The sequence below is a fragment of the Clarias gariepinus genome, chromosome 12, assembly GCF_024256425.1.
Source record: "Clarias gariepinus isolate MV-2021 ecotype Netherlands chromosome 12, CGAR_prim_01v2, whole genome shotgun sequence".
NCBI lineage: Eukaryota > Metazoa > Chordata > Actinopteri > Siluriformes > Clariidae > Clarias > Clarias gariepinus.
In genome coordinates, this window is record NC_071111.1 from 27,510,495 (window position 1) to 27,532,086 (window position 21,592).

Here is a 21,592-nt window from a genome sequence, read left to right on the forward strand (position 1 = left end):
TCGATGGTCACACATGTACAGTAGTTGAAATCAACTGAATTTATTCCAAAGGCCAGAATTTGCTGTGTAGGGTCAGCCTACTTCATTTCATAGCAAGGACAGTCTCACTCTCTCTCTCGCTCACACACACTAAATTTCCAATATTATTCATAATTTCACTTTTTTGTATATTTTCAACCTGGCTCCTATAATCACACACTGTATTTTATAGATTCGCATTTTATTTGATCAAGCATATTTACACTCATTATATTTATTATACCTATATTGCAATACAGTATCTTGTTTTGCACTTTTACATACATTAGTATTTATTTAACTTTGTATTGGTCAGCTTTGCACTCTAAATGAACTTTGTACTGGTCAGCTTTTCAATGTTTGCACTTCATGTAGTTTGGTATTCTTTTGGTATAATTTAAGATACGTGTAGTCTTGTGTTTTATATAGCTCTCTGGAGAAATTTCATTTCACTGTAACTACGGTATATGGTTAAAATAATAAAGGCCCCCTTAACTTCTGACTTATCTATAAACATGCATTACATTACACAGAAAGCACAGTATCTTTAGTCATATGTCATTTATTTCAAACTTGCTTCCTCTTGCTTTTTGGATTAATACTAGACCTTAGCAATGTTTTCTTTATGTGTATGGAAATGCTCTTCACGTTTAAAAAACTAATCAACATGCATTTAAAAATCACATTTTGCGCGGCAGCATCAGTTAACGAGCACGCGCTTTATAATTAATCGTTGGAGAGCTTTGTAGTTTTACATTTGATGATGTAACGGGTTCATTCTTTTTGCACGGACGGCACCACATACACACGGACACGAGGCGAGGACTTACGGGAAAAGGGGTGATTTTATTTAGAAAAAATGGGAAAGGAGAGGGTTAAAGGAGGGAGGAAGGGAAAAAAAGCTGAGGATTTTTAACGAGATCCGTTAACATTAATTATCGCCAGCTGGTCCTGCAGAGAAGGGGAACACGCCTACGTAGGGAGCCTACGGAGTGAGCGAGGAGCGACAACAGGTTGAGGCGCGCGCCGTGACGGATGTTTTCAAAGTAACTTGAAAGTAACGTAATTAGTAATCTGGTTACTTTTTACATGTAATAATCAGTAATGTGAGCAAATTACAATTTTAAAGTCGTAATTAGTAATTTGTAGTAGATTACTTTTTTGAGTAATTTCCCCAACACCGATAATAATGCTTTACGTTTTAAAGCTTACTGTTCTAAAGCTAATGAAGTCAGAAACGCGGATATGAATTGATTCAAAGAGTCGACTCCCGAATGACTCATCCCCTGTAATGAATCATTTTTCCTAAAGTGAAAGTGTTTCAGCCTCGACTCCATTTTGTGGAAGTTTTGGAAAATGAAAACACAATCTTTAAAGCGGAAACTGAGATATTAATGTAACACAACAGGGCCGGGTGACTAAAGGTGTGTAATTTATTTATTACTAACGACTTTATATAAGAACAATGCGGATATATTGTAAATTAAACTGGTGTAAAACTCAGATGTAGGAAATGTGTAATGTGTGGGATACATGTACATCCTGAAACAGGTATTGGTCGGGTATTACTACAGTATATAATTGATAAATATACCAAATTGGACCATATTGGTCAGGTATTATAGCTATATCGAATACACTATATACAGTAGTTTTACAAATGAAAGATCAAAGTGAGCATTAGCTATAAGGTAAGTCAGGAACAATAATGTACATCTAATGGCAATGCTCATGTTTAATATTGTGCGAAAAACAAAAAGTAAGTAAAAATAATAAAAAGCAATCCTTGGAAAAGAAATCCTTTTTTAAGGATTTCTTTTCCAAAATATATTTGTTTTCCCTTTTATGTTTATAGCTCCAGATGTGATCCTAATTGGGAAAAAGCATTTTCAAGTGAAAATATATTGAGATAGATTTATAGATATATTGTGATTTAATCCAGGCTGCTTACTCAATTTTTTTGTTTTTTTAAACCAACGAGTGCTTTTGGCGCAAAGATGTGAAAATTATCGTGTAAAAGTTTAACTACAGTACATATTTGTGTTTGTGCTTTCCAAGGGTGTGATTCTTGAGGACTCAACTGCGACTTTGTGGATACTTTACACATATTCAAAGATGGAGACTCCTGATCTTGACACTGATAGAAAAAGGTATTTTAGTCATTAAATATTCATATCCAAATTAATTGAGTACAGTGAAAGAAAAGTGCAAAAAGTAAAGTGTTTTATTATTATGGACAAAATAAGGGTCACCATGAAATTGATTCCGGTAAAATTTGGCTCTCATTAAAGGGAAATTCATCTAGATAAACAGGGTGGCAGGTACAGGAATTTGTACACATCAGAAATGTGAAGGGGGCATCATGTGTATACATCATGTTCGAGCACTGTTTTTTTTCCCCCTGTGCTTATAGTAACAGTATTATCCATGTTGGATTGTGTTGTTAGCTGCGTCCAAAGCCTGAAGAAGTGGAATGCACTTTGTCAGGCCTCTACCTTCAGACCTGTCCAACTTGGGTGTCCCACTTGAAGACTAAGCTCCTGCTGGTATAGATCTTAAGATCACTGAGGCACGCAAACCCCCTGACCACAATAAGTGGCAATCCCTCAGGGGAAAACTGAAAAGTAAAAATGTAATAAATAAAACAAAACAAAATAAAATATCCTTAATCCAGATTTTATCAATCAACGACATAACATTTATCTTAGCTGGATGGTTCAAAAATGTTTAACCTAAAGTAAGACTTAACACACTATAACTAAAATATTTAAATAACTGAAAGGTTGTCTTATTAATAATAATAAAAAAAAAACTAAGTTAAAGCAGATGGGCTATAGAACAGATCATATTATGTTATATGTCATAATGTGATCTGTGATGATATATATCAGTGGCGGCTGCTAGCTTTTAAAACAAGGGAAGCTCATATTAGGCCTTCATCCAATTTTTTTTTAATTATAATTAAATTTTTCATTATAAAAAATCACCTGCAAATCTGCATGGGACTGAACTCGAATCTCTGTAGCGCTAATGTATACGTAAGACATGCTGTCAATCAAAAAAGGGGTTCCACCCTTTAAACAGCTCCTCCAATCATCATGCAGCAGCCCAGCGTCCTGGCCCGCCCACTGCTCCAAGCTAAGCTTCCCTGGAAGTGACGATTTTGGTGCATTTATCCAATTACCATCCAGCTTTTCTGCAGTAAAAAAGCTCCTCTGTGCTGCCCATAGAGCTCCAGTGAAGCTGGGCTTCAGGAGGGTTTAACGCGCTGTCCTGCATGGAAATGTATAACAAGAAAATCGTGTCAAACAATCTACAATAAATACCTGATTCTGAACGAGCTAGTCATGAAGTTGAACACGTTCTAGCGCACTTTTATTAAATCCAATGTAAATACGACAGTGCATATATGAGCATTTATTTTCTGACATAGTAGAGGAAGCAGAGCTTCCCTTGTAGTCTTAGAGCAGCCCCCACCGATTATTTATATATATATATATATATATATATATATATATATATAAACTTTTTTGTAAATTTTTTATTAGTAAATGAACAGCTCTCTTGTCCCCAATCCCCTCTACAACAACAGTCTCCTATATAAACACGTTGTTTGAGGTCTTGGGAGAATAAATTAAATTGACCGAGAGCGCCATCAGCAGTTTTGGAAGAGGAAGTTGCTCCATTGCATTTGTGAGAAAATAGGTTGGGCACGATTTTTCTTTTAAAAACGGATTGTGTTTGTTTGTAAAATTTTGGCACATAAATAACTCCATATTTTCTGCCTTTACCGCGCTCCGTAGAATCTCAGAGGTACGCGCACAACCCCTAGCGGACAAGCCTTCTCATAAATGCACATTCCCTGTGCCGTTTTTACGGGAGTTCAGACCCCATTAATAATCGATTGGGATTTGTTGGAGAAGACTTTGTGCAGTGGTTTGACTCTCCCGTCATCAATACAAGTCATTGGAGAGATATTAATGTAACTCTGGATATAAATATACGTTAGTACATTGCACAAGTTTATCGAAACTATGCCATGACTAACCCTTCTTGTAATCAAAGCAGAAGTCAGTCCAACGAAATATTAACATGTGTAACTTTTTTTTTTTTTGGCATTTGGGAATCTCAATGTCAAAACACCTATGACACTCCTGTACTCTACACCAATCCATCATACCATTAAAATCACTGAGAGCTAAAGTAAATAATATTGATTATCTCATTTCAATAGCACCTGTAAAAATATGGGCTTTATTAGGTAAGTTCTCAAAATTTTACTTTTGTTAAGCAAGAAAAATGTGCACCTTTTTATGAGATAAAATGTTAATAAGGTAATTAAAACAGTAAAGAGTGTACATAAATGACTAAAGAACTGTCTGTAATGTTGTGCAGTAAACTCCAGGGAGAGAGATCAGAATCAGCAGCACCCAGCTGTGTCTCCATGAAAAGTGATGAGTCTATGGATCCTCCTCTGGAGTTTAAAGCTGGAGTCTCCTCACCTCTACACAGGTAACGTCTCCTCACTGTTAATGTCACTGCTGAAATACTAAAACACCATAACTGTTATCTTTAATGAAGTCACTATTGAGTGTCCATTTTTTTTGTCTTTGTTAGATAGTTTTCCTTTAAAATGTCTTTGTGGTAACTTTAAAATTAATGCCACTTGATTGGACATGGTGTTTAAGGATGTAGATAAATTAAGTATGGATTAATTGTCCAAAAACATTTTTGCTCGCTGTTTGTTCTGTCATCACAGATTATCTTAATTTAGACACTGATAGGACACAAAACCAAAAGAATGTTCTAGAGTTAAATCAATATTCAACCAGGAAATCTTGCTAGATGTAGTAGTAGGAGTTACTCTAACTAAAAAAAAGTGAATCTGGGAATATGGTTATAGAGTACGCCGTCCCAAATTGGGAAACACTGAATGAACAAAAGATCAAGACCCTTAACTAAATAAATCTAATTATCTATGGAAGAAATCCCTTCATTTAATCATGACTTGTACAACAATGCATAAATACATAAACCCACATTCAAATTGGAGGATATCTATAAAACCTCTCACAGCTGATCGTGCACACCCACTACTTCTATCTATCTTTTTTTTTTAAGCACACACACACACACACACACACACACACACACACACACACACATCTACATACCTGGTTGTAGAATTTTTATTCATTATTTTTTAGGTAAGATAAATACTTTTATTCCGAAAATAATGGAGAAACATATTGTTTTTTTTCTTTGACTAAGACGAGACCATGACGAGATGTCACGGATATTAATTAGCAGTGACAGTGACGTAATTGGCATGTGATATTGTTAACAAAAGAAGACAAGACTAAAATGTGTTTTAAGAAAATTTTAACTAATAGCACATCTGTCTTTATTTTTGTAAACATAAAATTTTCATCACAATCCGCTGTGATGCGGTGTTCATTCATTATGGCATGAGCAGCAGTGTTTTCCAGGTCACGGAGCTCGGCATATCAGAAGTTTGTGCGTGCAGTGACAGGATGTTACAAGCTCAGTCATGTTTAACTCTTAGTCATCACAGCAGTATTATTCAGGCTAAAGAGACAAATCGATATTTGGGCCCATTTTTAAGTGTAGTAATATAGGAGGGGAAACAGTGGGGGCACACAATTACAGGGAAAATGCGACAAACCTGAAGAGACGCATCATGGCATACCATAAAAATCACCCTTTTACCCTCATTAAAGGGTAAATTCATTAAAAATAAAAAACTTTAAATACACTGTATCTGTATCTTAATTTAGACACTGATAGGAACACCAAACCAAAAGAATGTTCTAGAGTTAAGTCAATATTCAAACAGGAAAACTTGCTAAATGTAGTAGTAGGAGTCACTCTAACTGAAAAGAGTTAATCTGGGAATATGGTTATGGTTAAAAAAATTACCATGCAACAGCTGTTGTAAAGGGTAAAAATAAATATAATTAGCTGAAAACATCAGATAAAAGGTAGATTTTAAATGTTAAGATAGTTATTTTGTGAAAAAACATTTAAAAGGTTTTTTTTGGCTTGACTAGATCGACTGTAGGGTTAATTAATAATAATCTTATTGCTAATATATTATGTTTTTATTGACTAAAACTAGACTAAAATACTTACAGTAAAAGGTTCCTTTGACTAAAACTAAACTAAAATGTCTAGCCTTTTAGTCGACTTAAACCTAACTAAACAAAAATAGGATAAAATTGACAAACTACAGTATAAAAAAAAAAAACTAACAGGGACATTAATCCTGGGACTAAGAATTAAATTGAAAATATCTGACATAATAAAGACTAATATAGAGTATCTACAAAGTATCGGACATAAACATAAACACTTATGTTTATGCTTTTCTGTGAGTTGTGTTGGAGCATGGGACATCATTTTCACACATGGATCAACCACCACAGAGGTCAGACCCCATTTATAATTGATTGGGATTTGTTGGATAAGACTTTGTGCAGTGGTTTGACTCTCCCATCATCAATACAAGTTATTGGAGAGATATTAAAATGAATCTGGATGGAAATATATGTTGGTACATTGCACAAGTTTATCAAAACTATGCAATGACTAATCTTTATTGTAATTAAAGCAGAAGTCTGTCCAACGAAATATTAATGTGTGTTACTTTTTTTTTTTTTGGCCTTTGGGAATCTCAATCTCAAAACACCTATGACACTCCTGTACTCTACACCAATCCACCATACCATTAAAATCACTGAGAGCTAAAGTGAATAATATTGATTATCTCATTTCTATAGGAACTGTAAAATGATGGACTTTATTAGGTTAGTTTTCAAAATTGTTGTTTTAAACACAAAAAATTGGCAACTTTTTATAAGATAAAAAGTTAGTAAAGTACTTAAAACAGTAAAGAGTGTATATAAATAACTAAAGGACTGTCTGTAATGTTGTGCAGTAAACTCCAGGGAGAGAGATCAGGATCAGCAGCACCCAGCTGTGTCTCCATGAAAAGTGATGAGTCTATGGATCCTCCTCTGGAGTTTAAAGCTGGAGACTCCCCACCTCTACACAGGTAACGTCTCCTCACTGTTAATGTCACTGCTGAAGTCACAGTTAAAGGGAAATTCATCTAAATAAACATGATGGCAAACTAAATACTAAAACACTATATCTATTATCTTTAATGAAGTCACTATTAAGTGTCCTTTTTTTTTGTCTTTGTTGGATTGTTTTTTCTTTAAATGTGTTTGTGGTAACTTTAAAATAAATGCCATTTGGTTAAACATGGTGTTTAAGGATGTAGATAAATTCTGGTTCTAAGTATGGATTAATTGGCCAAAAAAGTTTTTGCCTGCTGTTTGTTCTGTCATCACAGGTTATTTTACACACACACACACACACACACACACACAAATATCCACATTCCGGTTAAAGAATTTATATTAGTAACTTTTTTGTTTTTTGTACTCCCTCATTAAAATCTTACTTAGATTTAGCTTTAAGACATGAATTCGCCTTGGAAGGTAGTCCTCTGTCTGAGGTTTTGGCTTCTGCTTTTCAATAAGCTTCTCACTATAATGAGCACTATTGATTGCTGAACCTTTTTTTTATAATGTTCTAATACTGGCCCTTGAGAATCCCAGAAAACTGTTTCCGTTTCATACTCTGCCATTACAAGATTCAAGATTCAAAGAACTTTATTAATCCCAGAGAGAATTTGCTTTGTCTTGGTCATACAGTTGCATTGATTCATAAAAAAAAAAAAAGACAAAAAAAAAAAACAGAGACAAGGAAAAAAATAAAATTCAAGAAGTAAAATTAAAAGAAAAATACAATGAAGTGAGGAAAAAAAGAGAATTAAATAAAGCACACAGTTACATATTGCACTAAAATATAATCTGTATACTGATATTGCACTTGAAATGTAGTATAAGTGAATAGAAAAGATTATTGCACAAATGTACTGATAAGATATTGCACTTGGACTTGGAACTTATCTTGAGTTGTGGGAACAGTAGTGTCCGAAAGTATTATTGAGCATTAACTACAGACAGTCCCTATCCCTTAGTGAAAGCGTTACGGAGATGAGTTATATAGTTTAATGGCCATTGGAAGAAAAGATCTCCTGTGGCGCTCTGTAGAACACCTGGGCATGATCAGTCTCTGGCTGAAATTGCTCCTCTGGTCGGAGAAAACACTGTGTAGCGGGTGAGAAGGACTCCATGCCCAGGACAGATCCGGCCCTCTTAATGACCTTGTCCAGTCTGTTTTTCATCCGAAGAATGGTATTGCAGATGTTGAAAGACCTGAGCCTTCTCAGAAAGTACAACCGGCTTTGTCCATTCTTGTAGAGAGCCAATGTGTTAACAGACCAGTCCAGTTTGTTATCCAGATGCACTCCCAGTATTTATACTCGGAGACCATGTCCAATGTCTCTCCCTGGACAGATATCGGAGTCACAGGGGTTCCACATTTATGCTCAGGCTTCAAGAATCCATGTCTCATTACCAGTAATGATTCTCTTAAAGAAACTCTTACCTTCCGTAAAAGGATGGGTCCAAATTTTTTTTGCAGATATCCAAACTGTTCTGTTTATGCTCTTCTGTGAGTCCATCAGACTACAAAAAAAAAAAAAAAATCACCACAGTTACAAATTAACTGATGTAACGTACTGGGGAGACAGAAGCCTTAAACAGAAAGTGTGGTCAACAGAAGTTTTAATATGACCAGAGTGCAGTAGGGCTGACAACAAAGACAACTCTCGACTGCAAATGATTAAATAAATCATGGTAATATTCAAACTAACACTCAAAAACTGGTAGCAAAACAACAACAACCATCAGAAGCCAGTCTACAGTGTGACAGATTCCTAAATTCCACTTAAAACCTAAATAGATAGACAACTTTTTTCTAATCCTGGCTTGATTACAAATGGCTAAGTCATTTACAATTTAATACAGGTAGAATAATTAACACATAGCACCCAGCAAATAAACAGCCTTTAGTGCTGATGAACAGGAGAACAAACTTTCACAAACCAAAGCCCTGATGTCTGCAGCACAAAATTCAGGCTGTAATATATTTAAATTATCAGGCAATCACTGGAAGCTAAATAATGTTTGAGAGCACCATTCAACAGTAGGTGCTTTTAATAATGACGTTACCTACAATTTAAAACAGGTAGACTAATGCACCTAAATCAATCAGCCAGTAAAATCTCCTGTGCTGATGAATGTAAAAAGAAAACTTGTGTTAATCAAAGCTCTGACATCTGCATGTGACTTACACACCTTTAAAAATCAGCAAAAACAAGGTGACGTTTTGAAAAAGAAAGCTGAAGCTTATGGTGGTAAATTGATAACTTTTTTAATCTACATATTTGTTCATTTGTTGTTCATGCCATGCTTCTGAATAAGATTAACAATAACTCCCAGTCAGGAAAAGTTTTTTTTTTTTTTTCCCACAAGGAAAGTAGGAAAATTTGGGAATTTTCATATCAGCTTATTAATTTCCATGTTACTAATGGACTAAATGAATTTTCACCTGTATGCACACATGTTCATTGTGGATCACAGGTCCCATTTGACTAATTTAAATGCCATTGCCTAAGGTTCAAAGCATATCTTGACATGTAAAAAGGCTTAATGGTTCTTTTAAAATAGTTAACTTTTTTATTATTTATTAGATATGTCTATGAGCTACTTGAAAAAAATCTGATCATTCAATTAAGTCTCTGTATCTGGTCCCTATTATGAATTTGGTGACAAGGCTCACCAGCTTATTGCTCACCTGTCAAGCCCACACCAGTTTTTCTAGACGTATTTCCTAGATTTAAATATAGAATCAGTTAAGAATAACTCATGTGATTCTTTGAGGATGATGGGAGAGGGTGGACTGCCTATGGAGGCCACATATCAGGTGGATGTAGATACAATTTCATTATCATCAGTATTATCAGTATGCTTATTAGCCATATGCCTATCTAAAAGAAGAAGCATTATAAGTAAAGAAAATATTAATGACAAAGAAGGCATAAAAAAGACAGGAAGAGCCAAGGTGGTGGAAATGATCCAGAGATAATGGGAAAGATTTGAGTTAGATTACATCATAATGGGAAATTTTCTAAAATGTTAAAACAGGAAAGTACAGTAGTGAGCAGGTTCCTTGGTCTTCTTTCCAAATGCTGACTAGGAAACCTACAGTATTTTACATCTCAGGGCTAACAGGGAACATACTGCATATTTCTGTGCTGCCAACGTTTAAACTCTTAGTCCTGGGCATGTGAGATTAATTATCTTGTTTTATAAGTTATTCTCTAGCTTTCTTTTTTTAGATTTTTTTTCCTTTCTGTATGGAAATTTTTTGTTCAATTTCTAAAATAAATTTTTATTTGATAAGTGGAACTGCAGAAATTTCTTATGCTGAACGTTGGAATACATTTTTGCACGGAATAAGGATTGTGGTATTTACGCCTATTTTACTTACATTAAACTCACATTTCACATGACAAACATCATGGGCAGTGTTCAGAGCAGGAAAATTTCAAACAGAAAATAAAGATCTAATGTAATAATACTTATATGGACCTCAGTTCTGATTTAATACTACCTAGTATTGTAAAACACACAAACTAAGCCTTCAAGGCTAATGTTTAGACTATAGTGGGAATGATCAACTACAATTTTTGTTCACAGTGATCTACAGAAGGCAGGAGTAATAGCAAGAAGGATCATCACAGATACAGGGTAAGATCAAAACCAACATGACTGACACTGACAAAATGCTGTTATAAACGTCTCTGCTGTTATTAAATACAGAGTGATTAGATTACAGAAAATGTACAGCAGAATAAAACAAACACATAGTGAGAACATTATAAAGAGCTATTGGTTATAATAAGTTAGAAAAATTAGATCTTTAAGATTAATTATTGGACCCCATGTCACACCACATTTTCTACTTCACCATCTCACAGGCACGACCAAGGATCGGCTGCTGTCAATGAATTCCAGGAAAGGTTTAAATTAAATCTGATGAAGAAGTCTCAATTCTTGAATGGAGCGATGGTAAATCAGGGAACCCAAACGCTTCTGAGTGGGATCTACACAGAGCTCTACATCACAGAGGGAGACAGTGGAGAAGTGAATAAAGAACATGAGGTGAGACAGATCGAAGCAGCGTCCAGGAGAACAACAACAGAGGAAACACCAATTAAATGCAATGACATCTTTAAGCCCTTGTCTAAACAAGACGAACCCATCAGATCTGTGCTGACAAAGGGAGTCGCTGGCATCGGAAAAACAGTCTCTGTGCAGAAGTTCATTGTGGACTGGGCTGAAGGGAAAGCAAATCAGGACGTCCACCTCATATTTCCACTTCCTTTCAGAGATCTGAATTTGATGAAGGACCAGAAACTGAGTCTGATGGAGCTCCTTCAGGTCTTTTTTAAAGAAACAAAAGAAACAGAAATGTTCAGTTTGGAAAAAGTTCTGTTCATTTTTGATGGATTAGACGAGTGTCGTTTTCCTCTAGATTTCCAGAACACGGAGAGAGTGTGTGATGTAAATGAATCAGCCTCGATGCCTGTGCTGCTGGTAAACCTGATCAAAGGGAATCTGCTTCCCTCTGCTCTCATCTGGATCACCTCCCGACCAGCAGCAGCTGATCAAATCCCCTCTGAGTGTGTCCATCGAGTCACAGAGATACGAGGGTTCAATGACCCACAGAAGGAGGAGTACTTCAGGAAGCGGATCAGTGATCAGAGCCTGGCCAATAACATCATCACACACCTGAAGTCATTAAGAAGCCTCTACATCATGTGTCACATCCCAGTCTTCTGCTGGATTTCAGCCGCTGTTCTAGAGAGAATGTTGTGTGAAACAGAGAGTGGAGAGATCCCCAAGACTCTGACTCAAATGTACACACACTTCCTCATCATTCAGATAAACATCATAAGAGAAAAGTACTCAAAGAAGCAGGAAAGTGATGAAGAAATGCTTCTTAAACTGGGACAACTGGCTTTTGAGCAGCTGGAGAAAGGGAACCTGATCTTCTATGAGGAAGACCTGGGAGAGTGTGGCATTGATGTGAGAGAAGCAGCAGTGTACTCAGGTGTGTGTACGCAGATCTTCAGAGAGGAATTTGGGCTTCACCAGAGTAAAGTGTACTGCTTTGTTCATCTGAGCATTCAGGAACACCTCGCAGCTCTGTATGTGCACCTGAAGTTCAGGATAGACAATAAAAATGTTCTTAAAAAGAGTCAAGCTTCAACACAGAAGAAGCACGAAATTACAGTTTTACACAAGTGTGCTGTAGATGAAGCTTTAAAAAGTCAGACTGGACATCTGGATCTTTTCCTTCGCTTTCTTCTGGGTCTCTCACTGGAGTCCAATCAGAAACTCTTACAGGTCTTAGTAAAACAGACAGGACGTAGCTCCCAGAGCACAAAGGAAACAGTTAAGTACATTAAGGGGAGGATCAGTAAAGAGCGTTCTACAGAGAAATCCATCATTTTGTTCCACTGTCTGAATGAACTGGGTGATAATTCTCTAATGGAGGAAATCCAACGCTACCTGGAATCTGGAAAACAAAGTGAACTCTCTTCATCACAGTTGTCTGCTCTGGTGTTTGTGTTACTGACATCAGCACAGGAGCTGAAGGAATTTGACCTGAATAAATATTTCAGTCCAGATCAGATAACAGAAACTGTTCTTCTGAAGCTGACGCCCATGATTGCAGCATCCAGAAAAGCAATGTAAGTAAAGCTTACTGTTCGTGTTGGTAAGAAAGAAACTAAAACATTTTTACAAATACTGTATGTGCTGTGGGATGTTTTGACCTCAACATGATTCGGGGTGGAGTTAATGCAAATAAAGAAAGAATTACATAATAATAACAATAATAATAATAATATTTTTTAAACAAATTCACAAACAAATGAATATGACAGAAGGGTATTTAGTAGATGTGTGTGTGGGGGACAGTTCATTTGATTTGAGGAGAAAAACACTGAAGTTATGACTTACTTTCTTACTATCTTTAAAAATGTAAAAGTTATGCTGGTTTGTGTTGGATATTTGGTGCATGTTTACGCCAAAACGTCAAGCTACATCCTGTTTAACACTTCCTAAGTTGCAATGGCACCACCAAATGACGCTTTTACAATTTGCAATTGCAAATGCAATTTAGAATGTATTATAGTGTCACCAAAATCTCATCCTGTTTGTAAAAGCGTCATTTGGTGGTGCCATTGCAAATTAGGAAGTGTTAAAAAATAGAGTTTGACAAATAAAAATACATAGTTTTTATTGGGCTTGGTCTATAGATGCTTGACAAAGTTTGTAGGATAAGATGTGATTAGACTTTTTTTTTTTATCTACTTAATTATGACAGAATAACAAAATTAACAAACTTTATCAAAAAAAGGTAGGAAAAAGGTATGATTGTAGCTTAAACCAACATAAAGATACATACATTTGAAAATTCTAAATTCATCAGCTCACTGTAGCGTCTCCTGCAGACTATTGTGATGAAAGACTTTCACGTTTTAAGTTTGATTGGAATCTGACAAATCAAGTGCAGTGCACAATACATGTTAACATGCACTGAAACGTTGATTGGCTCCTTATAGTCACATGGTTAGGCATAGCCCTTAACCCCTCTAGAGTCATTAATGTTTCAGTCTCAGGTTTGCAATATCTACCCCGCAGTATAATCAAAAACAAAATGACATTACTCTTTGGACTTGGTCCCCAGATGTTACAAATAAAATTTGGTGCAATTTAGCAACAATAGCAGGAGATGTTCATTTAAATAAAACTGTTATTTATATAGAGCTTTTAATAAATGTCATTGTTGCAAAGCAGTTTTAAAGAATAGAAAAATATAAATATGTAAATGTGAGAAAATGTGTATAACCAACAGGTACCTGATGAGCAAGCCGAGTGGTAGTGAAAACGTCCCTGAGATCAATAGGAAGAAACCTTGACTTAACAGGGAACAAATCTTTATTTGAATGATAATAGATGGGTAGGGATTGGTTTGTGGTCATACTGTGTCCTATGAGGCAGAATGTTCAGTATAACAGGAGAGGTGTTTACGTTAGTATAAAGTCCACTTTTGTTGTTGGTTGCCTGCATAAGACCAAGTCCAAGACGATCTTCATGGTCAAGTGGAACTGTTTTCAGTCATCATCAACACATGATGCCATCCTCAGTAGCAAAATGGAGTCTTTGGCCTTGTTCACACGGGCGTTAAAATCGAGCATTTTTCTGGCGTTTGTAGCGTCCGGTGAGCACGGATCAAGCGCCGAGGTTTTCTACACATAGGAGTCAATGAGAGTGTTCACACGGGCTTTGGTGATGTGCGTTTGTCCCTCTGCGCGTTTTTAAAAAAACGTTGCATGCAGCTTTTTCTTGGCGGTTAAATCCCAACCAATGCAAGGAAAACGCTTCTAGTCTATTTTCACCACATTCATTTTACGCTTCGGAGGAACGGATATATCCCATGATCCTACATGCTATACATAGGGAAATGTGGGGAAAAAAGCTAAATAAAATACTTAAAAAATGATTTCTTCATAAACCACAAAAAACTTCCTTTAATCCGACGTTGTGCAGTCAGAGGGTGAACTCAGTAGCGGCGGCGATTTTTTCTCTCCCTATGTCGTTTAGGCGCTTGAAGACTGACCCTGAAGTATTTTTTTTTTCTTCCGTCAACAGTATTTTCTTCTATTTTATCTGTTGTTTTTACCCCACCCATTTTTTTGACATAAGACATATCCCCTTAAGGGCTCTGTATTTATTTATTTATTTATTTTTCTGTTCTTTGTTTGTGAAACATTTTTGATTACAACTATTTATAACAAATCCCAAGATCCGCCAATATTACCTATACTTTATATAAATAAAGATACATACTGTATATACAGGTACATACATATATTTATACCCCATAATGTACATCATATATACACATCTAGGTACATACATAATTAGGGAGATATATATAATAAGCCTGCATGTATATAAGATTACATAAGATAAAATCTTACTACGGTCTAACAAAAATTGTATTGTCTTTAACTTGGCACCATGCACTTAGGCTGTAGAATACACCAAGAAAGCTATGTCTAGCAAATAGGTTATGTATAAACCCAGGTATATATAGCTGGGATAACTGGATATATCTACAATTTCAGAATAACATTTTAGTAGCTGTAAGGGCAATAAACAATAGTTTTTGGATAAACAAACAGTGGCAGTAAAGTATCATCCATTGTCACATGCTGCTTCTATAATCGGTGTGCGTCTCGACCTGTTATTGCTCCTCACTCACTCCGTAGGCTCCCTAGATAGGCGGCACCCCTGCAAGTGCGCAAAGGGGCAGGGCCGCTAAGGTCTAATCACTCCATTACCAGCACAAACAATGTACAGTGGAACCTCGGATTAGGAGCATAATTCGTTCCGGAAGTGGGCCTGTATTCCAAAACACTCGTAAACCAAATAAAATTTTTGGAAACTTAAATTATTCCTTCCACAGCCCAAAAAAATTAATACATAAAAATAATTAATAAAACATATAAACTAAAAATAAAACAAACTAACCTGCACTTTACCTTTCAAAAAAGTACAAATAAATCCCGACAGATAAGTATTTCCGTGAGGCTAGAGTAAGTGGAGACTCTTCCTTTCAGCCCCTCCTGTCTCCCCCTTCTCATCTTACACAGTAAAAATTTTTCCTTTCGTCTGAAAACACACATACATCAACGGAAAGACAGTTGTTCCCATCTAAATTATTAAAGCTTCTCCCGCTTTATTTTAATGTTGCTCGCCACAGCGTAACAGCCCGTTAATTCATGCTTGTGTAACGATGAGATGGACAAACTGCTCGATGCTCGTTCTTTTATTTTCTGCAATATCGGGCTATAGTACAAACTTTCGGGTGGATCCTGCACTTAAATCCAACTAAAAACTACTGAAGAACAAAACTCAGGCTCTATATCCTAGCTTACATCTCGCATTTGCGTTCACACACACACCGGACAGCATGACCCACGATGCATCTCCCGCACTGGACTACACTTCCGTAAACAGCGGTCATAAATCAACCTCTCTCTCCTGCTACACTGTTTTACCTGGGGGAAAAAAGCAAAAAACATCGCTTATAACACTCGTGTGAGCGCAAACTAACAGAATCACAACTGTAAAGTAAAACAAACAAACAAATGAACCCGCACCGTGTGTGTGTCAGAGCAGAGTGTGTGTCTCTTGCCTTAATGTCTGTGTGTGTGTGTGTGTGTGTGTGTGTGTGTGTGCGCGCGAGCGTAATTTGAAAAAAAAAAACTTTTTCTTGCTCAGTGCTGTGTGTGTGTGTGTCTGTGCACGCGCAAGCGTAATTTGAGACTGTGCCGGCTTGTGTGTGTGTGTGTGTGTTATAACACACATGTGTGCTTGCAAGTAAAGCAAAATAATTTTTCAATACAGAGGTTAAAAATCCTTTTTCTTCCTCAGCTCATCGCTGTGCGTGCCTGTGCGCGCGCGAGCGTAATTTGAGACTGTGCCGGCTGTGCACGCTTCCGAACACAAAATAAAATATGTTTTACACACACACACACACGTGGTCACAGTGGTATGGTAAACAGTTCACGCGTACACGGATGTTGATTATACCAGTAAGAGACGAGCACTAAGACCCAGCAGGGGAGACAATTACCCACAATTTGCAGCGCAAGAGAGAGAAAAAACGTTGGCTCAGTCGTGATCACGTGACACTCGGCGTCAAAACAAGAAGCGCATGCGTGATACATGATACTGGGTGCTCGTAAACCAAGACAATGCTCGTTTTCCAATTCAAAACTTATTAAAAATCTTTGCTTGTCTTGCGGAACCCTCGTAAACCATGTTACTCGTAATCCGAGGTTTCACTGTATTCTTATACAGAGACACTGCAAAACAGGTGAATAGGCTCTCAATATAAAGTACAAGTACCAGGGAAACAACATAGCTAACATAGCTAACCTAAGAACACAGTGAAGATAACAGGTGAGCTGCTTATGGTACACAGCCTCGCAAAATGTACAAAGTGCACAAAATCATACAATACATGGAAATGCTGAATCATTAAACTTGGATTAACTACATTAAGCAATGCTTCTAGAAGGCTTTAAACAAGCAGATGATTCGAGATTGTAAAAGACAATGCTTTCCTGAGTAACTCTTGTGATAAAATGGCCAAACAGGAAATTGATACTTGGCAATGACAAAATTGGCCAGCGGGTTTCGCTATAAACATGGAACAATTTTTTCACTAATAACATGACACGTGCAGTGGAGTATTTGGACAGTGGCACGAGAGCAGGCGATGTTACGCACCTCAGAGACTTTCAAGCTAAGTCCGGAATACTGCCCTTTACACCCTAGCACCCTTACTTCCGTGCAGAGCCCACTTTTGCCGACGGACATTCAATTCAATTCAATCAATTGAAAAATCTATTTTATTTGTATAGCGCTTTTAGCAATTGTCATTGCCGCAAAGCAGCTTTAAACAATCAAAAGAGTTATTTAAGTTTGTATGAAATGTGAATGTGTATGAATCTAAATGATCAGTTTGTCCCTGGTGAGCAAGCCGAGGGCGGCAGTGGCAAGGAAAAACTCTCTGAGATGGTAATAGGAAGAAACCTTGAGAGAAACCAGACTTAGGAGGTGGGTCTGCATCAAGAATCGTCTCTAACAGGGAACCCATCCTTATTTGGGTGAAACAGAAAGCAGTAAATGATCTGCATTTATACAGTGTGTTAGGTGGCAGGCAGTTCAGCTATAATAGCTGATGTTAATTGATGTTAATATGGAGTCCAGGTAGTTATTGAAGACTCGGGTAGACTTGTAGGAAGTTCCAGTCCTGAACTATCGAACTGTCAAGTCCCCAGAGAAACAGTTGCCAACACCAGTCAAGGCCAGAACCATCTTTTAGGTAGAGAGAATCATCCCCAGACACCAGACGCATCCCAAAGAGACACACGGGGCATCCATGTGACAAGATCTCCAACCAGAAGCGGGGCACCAGGATGGGTCAGACAGGTCCGGAGGGCAGAGGAAGTCTGGATCACTGGCAGCTCAGGAACGACATGTGTAGCTCGACAGAGAGAGAGAGAGTGAAAGGGGGAGACAGGAAAGACAGGACAGAAGGACAGATGGTGGTGGACTTTGCAAAGAGGATGGAAATGGCAGTAGTAAATACTTTCTTCCAGAAAAGGCAGGAACATAGGGTGAAATATAAGAGTGGAGGCAGAAGCACTCAGGTCGACTACATCTTGTTTCGACGTTGTAACCTGAAAGAGATCAGTGATTGCAAAGTGTTGGTAGGGGAGAGAGTAGCCAGACAACACAGATTGGTGGTGTGTAAAATAACCCTAGTGGTGAGGAAGGCGAAGAGGACAAAGGCAGAGCAGAGGACAAAGTGGTGGAAGCTGAGAAAGGAAGAATGTTGTGTAGTCTTTAGGGAGGAGTTGAGACAGGCTATGGGTGGTCAGGAGGGGCTTTTAGTTGACTGGACAACTACAGCCAATGTGATCAGGGAGACAGGTGGGAGGGTACTTGGTGTATCATCAGGTAAGGGGAAAGTGGACAAGGAGACATGGTGGTGGAATGAGGAAGTCCAGGAGTGTATACAGGGAAAGAGGCTAGCTAAAAAGACGTGGGACACTGAGAGGACTGAAGAGAGTAGACAGGAGTACAGGGAGATGCAGAGTAAGGTGAAGGTAGAGGTGGCAAAGGCCAAACAAAGAGGATATTAGGACTTGTATGCTAGGCTAGACAGTAAGGAGGGAGAGGTGGATCTGTACAGGTTGGCAAGGCAGAGAGATAGAGATGGGAAGGATGTGCAGCAGGTTAGAGTGATTAAAGATAGAGATGGAAATGTACTGACAGATGCCAGGAGGGTGATGGGAAGATGGAAGGAGTACTTTAAGGAGTTGATGAATGAGAAAAACGAAAGAGAACAAAGAGTAGAAGAGGTGACTGTTGTGGAACAGAAAGTAGCAAATATTAGTAGAAGTGAGGTGAGAAGGGCGTTGAAGAGGATGAAGAGTGGAAAGGCTGTTGGTCCTGATGACATACCTGTGGAGGTATGGAAGTGCTTAGGAGAGGTGGCAGTAGAGTTTCTAACAAGTTTGTTTAACAAGATCTTGGAGAGTAAGAGGATTCCAGAGGAATGGAGAAGTGTATTGGTGCCAATTTTTAAGAACAAGGGAGATGTGCAAAGCTGTGGCAATTATAGAGGTATAAAGCTAATGAGCCAGACAATGAAGCTGTGGGAAAGAGTAGTGGAAGCTAGGTTAAGGGCAGAGTGAGCATTTGTGAGCAGCAATATGGTTTTATGCCTAGAAAGAGTACATCAGATGCAGTATTTGCTTTGAGGATGCTGGCGGAGAAGTACAGAGAAGGTAACAGGGAGTTGCATTGTGTCTTTTTAGATTTAGAGAAAACAGGGTGCCAAGAAAGGAGCTGTGGTATTGTATGAGAAGGTCTGGAGTGGCAAAGAAGTATGTTAGAGTGGTGCAGGACATGTATGAGAGCTGTAAAACAGTGGTAAGATGTGCTGTAGGTGTGACAGAAGAGTTCAAGGTGGAGGTGGGTCTGCATCAAGAATCGTCTCTAAGCCCTTTTTGTTTTCTCTGGTGATGGACAGGATGACAGATGAGGTAAGACAGGAGTCCCCATGGACTATGATGTTTGGAGATGACATTGTGCTCTGTAGCGAGAGCAGGGAACAGGTGGAGGAAAATTTGGAGAGGTGGAGGTATGCTCTGGAAAGCAGAGGAATGAAGGTTAGCCGCAGCAAGACGGAATACATGTGTGTAAAGGGAGGATCGGTGAGGCTACAGAAAGCAGAGATAAAAAAGGTGCAGGATTTTAAGTACTTAGGGTCAACGGTCCAGAGCAACGGAGAGTGTTCAAAGGAGGTGAAGAGGCGGGTACAGGCAGGTTGGAATGGGTGGAGAAAAGTGTCAGGTGTGTTGTGCGATAAAAGAGTATCAGCGAGAATGAAAGGAAAGGTGTACAGGACAGTGGTGAGACCAGCAATGCACTACGGCTTAGAGACAGTGGCGCTGAAGAAAAGACAGGAGGCAGAGTTGGAGGTAGCAGAGCTGAAGATGTTGAGGTTCTCTTTGGGAGTGACAAGGATGGATAGGATCAAGAATGAGTTTATCAGAGGGACAACCCACATAGATGTTTTGGAGATAAAGTCAGAGAGGCCAGATTGAGGTGGTTTGGATAGAAAGATGCTGATGTTGGAACTGCCAGGCAGGAGGTCTAGAGGAAGACCAAAGAGGAGATTTATGGATGCAGTGAGAGAGGACATAAAGTTAGTTGGTGTGAGAGAAGAGGATGGAGAGGATAGGGTTAGGTGGAGGCAAATGATTCGCTGTGGCGACCCCTGAAAGGGAACAGCCGAAAGACAAAGAAAAGTTTAGCTGAGACATTTAACTGTGTGTCGTCAGCATAACAATGAAAACTAATACCATGCTTACGGATTATGTTGGCCAGAGAAGGCATGTAAAGGGAAAAAAGCAGTGGACCTAAAACTGAACCCTGCGGAACATCCAAGTGGCCATGCCCAAAAAGTTCTTCCTTTAACCCTTTCTTTCCCCATTATGCCTGAATCGAATTTCCCTTTTTTCCGTAAGACCTCACCTTTGTATCTAGGTGTCTGTGGTGCCACCTGTGCATAAGGGTCAAACCCGTTACACTGATGGAGAACACAAGCATGGGCGCACTTGCCACGGACCTTGGGTTGAGTCTCCAACATGGCTGAGGGCTTACTCATAGACAGGCTGTGCCAGCGCGATTGGTGAGCTCAGAGCTGAGGCAGAGGGTCAGTGTCATGGCCAGCAGCAGTTATAGGCATATGCCTCAACATGTTATCGCTCCTAACCCTACATGGTACGGTAAGCACGATTTACAAAATCTTGAGCAATGCCCTGTGCGCTAATATGGGTAGTATTAAGTTAAAAGTAGCGTTGCCACAGAAGCCTGAAAATCATTATTTTTTTGAAAAATATTTTGTCCATTTATTCATAAAAACAGCTGATAAAGTAACTTTTACAGTGGAAGCTCAGATTGCAAGTAACGCAGTTTGCAAATATTCCGCAAGACGAGCAAAAATTTTTTTAATAAATTTTACCGAGTATCATGTGGCACACATGCGCTTCTTGTTTTGATGCCGAGCGTCACATGATCACAACTGAGCCAATCATTTTTCTCTCTCTTGCGCTGCAGAATTCTGGGTGATCGCCTCACCTGCTCGGTCTTAGTGTGCGCCTCTTACTGGTATAATCAACATCTGTGCACATGTGTACTGTTTACTATAACACTGTAACCACATGTGTGCGCATTTAATTTGTGTTTGTACGTGTGTGTGTACAGTGTGCGTGTACTGTTTATATAACATACGTGTGTGTGCGCGTGTAAAGAAAAAGAAGGTTTCATTAGAGAGGTTAAAGATCTATTTTCTCCCTCTCTGTATCCGCCTGATTCCATGTGGTCGGTTATATTTCAAGGGGAGGGGACGA

The 21,592-nt window shown here is 38.3% G+C and overlaps 1 protein-coding gene across 1 annotated transcript in view; it reads left to right on the forward strand.

Annotated features, from left to right (window-relative positions):
* Nucleotides 1-2,084: 2,084 nt before the first annotated feature.
* The window catches only part of LOC128533834 (NACHT, LRR and PYD domains-containing protein 12-like), a 60,504-nt gene continuing 40,996 nt past the window's right edge, over nucleotides 2,085-21,592 (forward strand). The window contains exons 1-5 of the mRNA XM_053508091.1: nucleotides 2,085-2,168; nucleotides 4,414-4,530; nucleotides 6,977-7,093; nucleotides 10,716-10,766; nucleotides 10,997-12,775. Coding sequence (XP_053364066.1) covers nucleotides 2,134-2,168; nucleotides 4,414-4,530; nucleotides 6,977-7,093; nucleotides 10,716-10,766; nucleotides 10,997-12,775 — 2,099 coding nt within the window. The 5' untranslated portion in view covers nucleotides 2,085-2,133. The remainder of the gene's footprint in view (nucleotides 2,169-4,413; nucleotides 4,531-6,976; nucleotides 7,094-10,715; nucleotides 10,767-10,996; nucleotides 12,776-21,592) is intronic.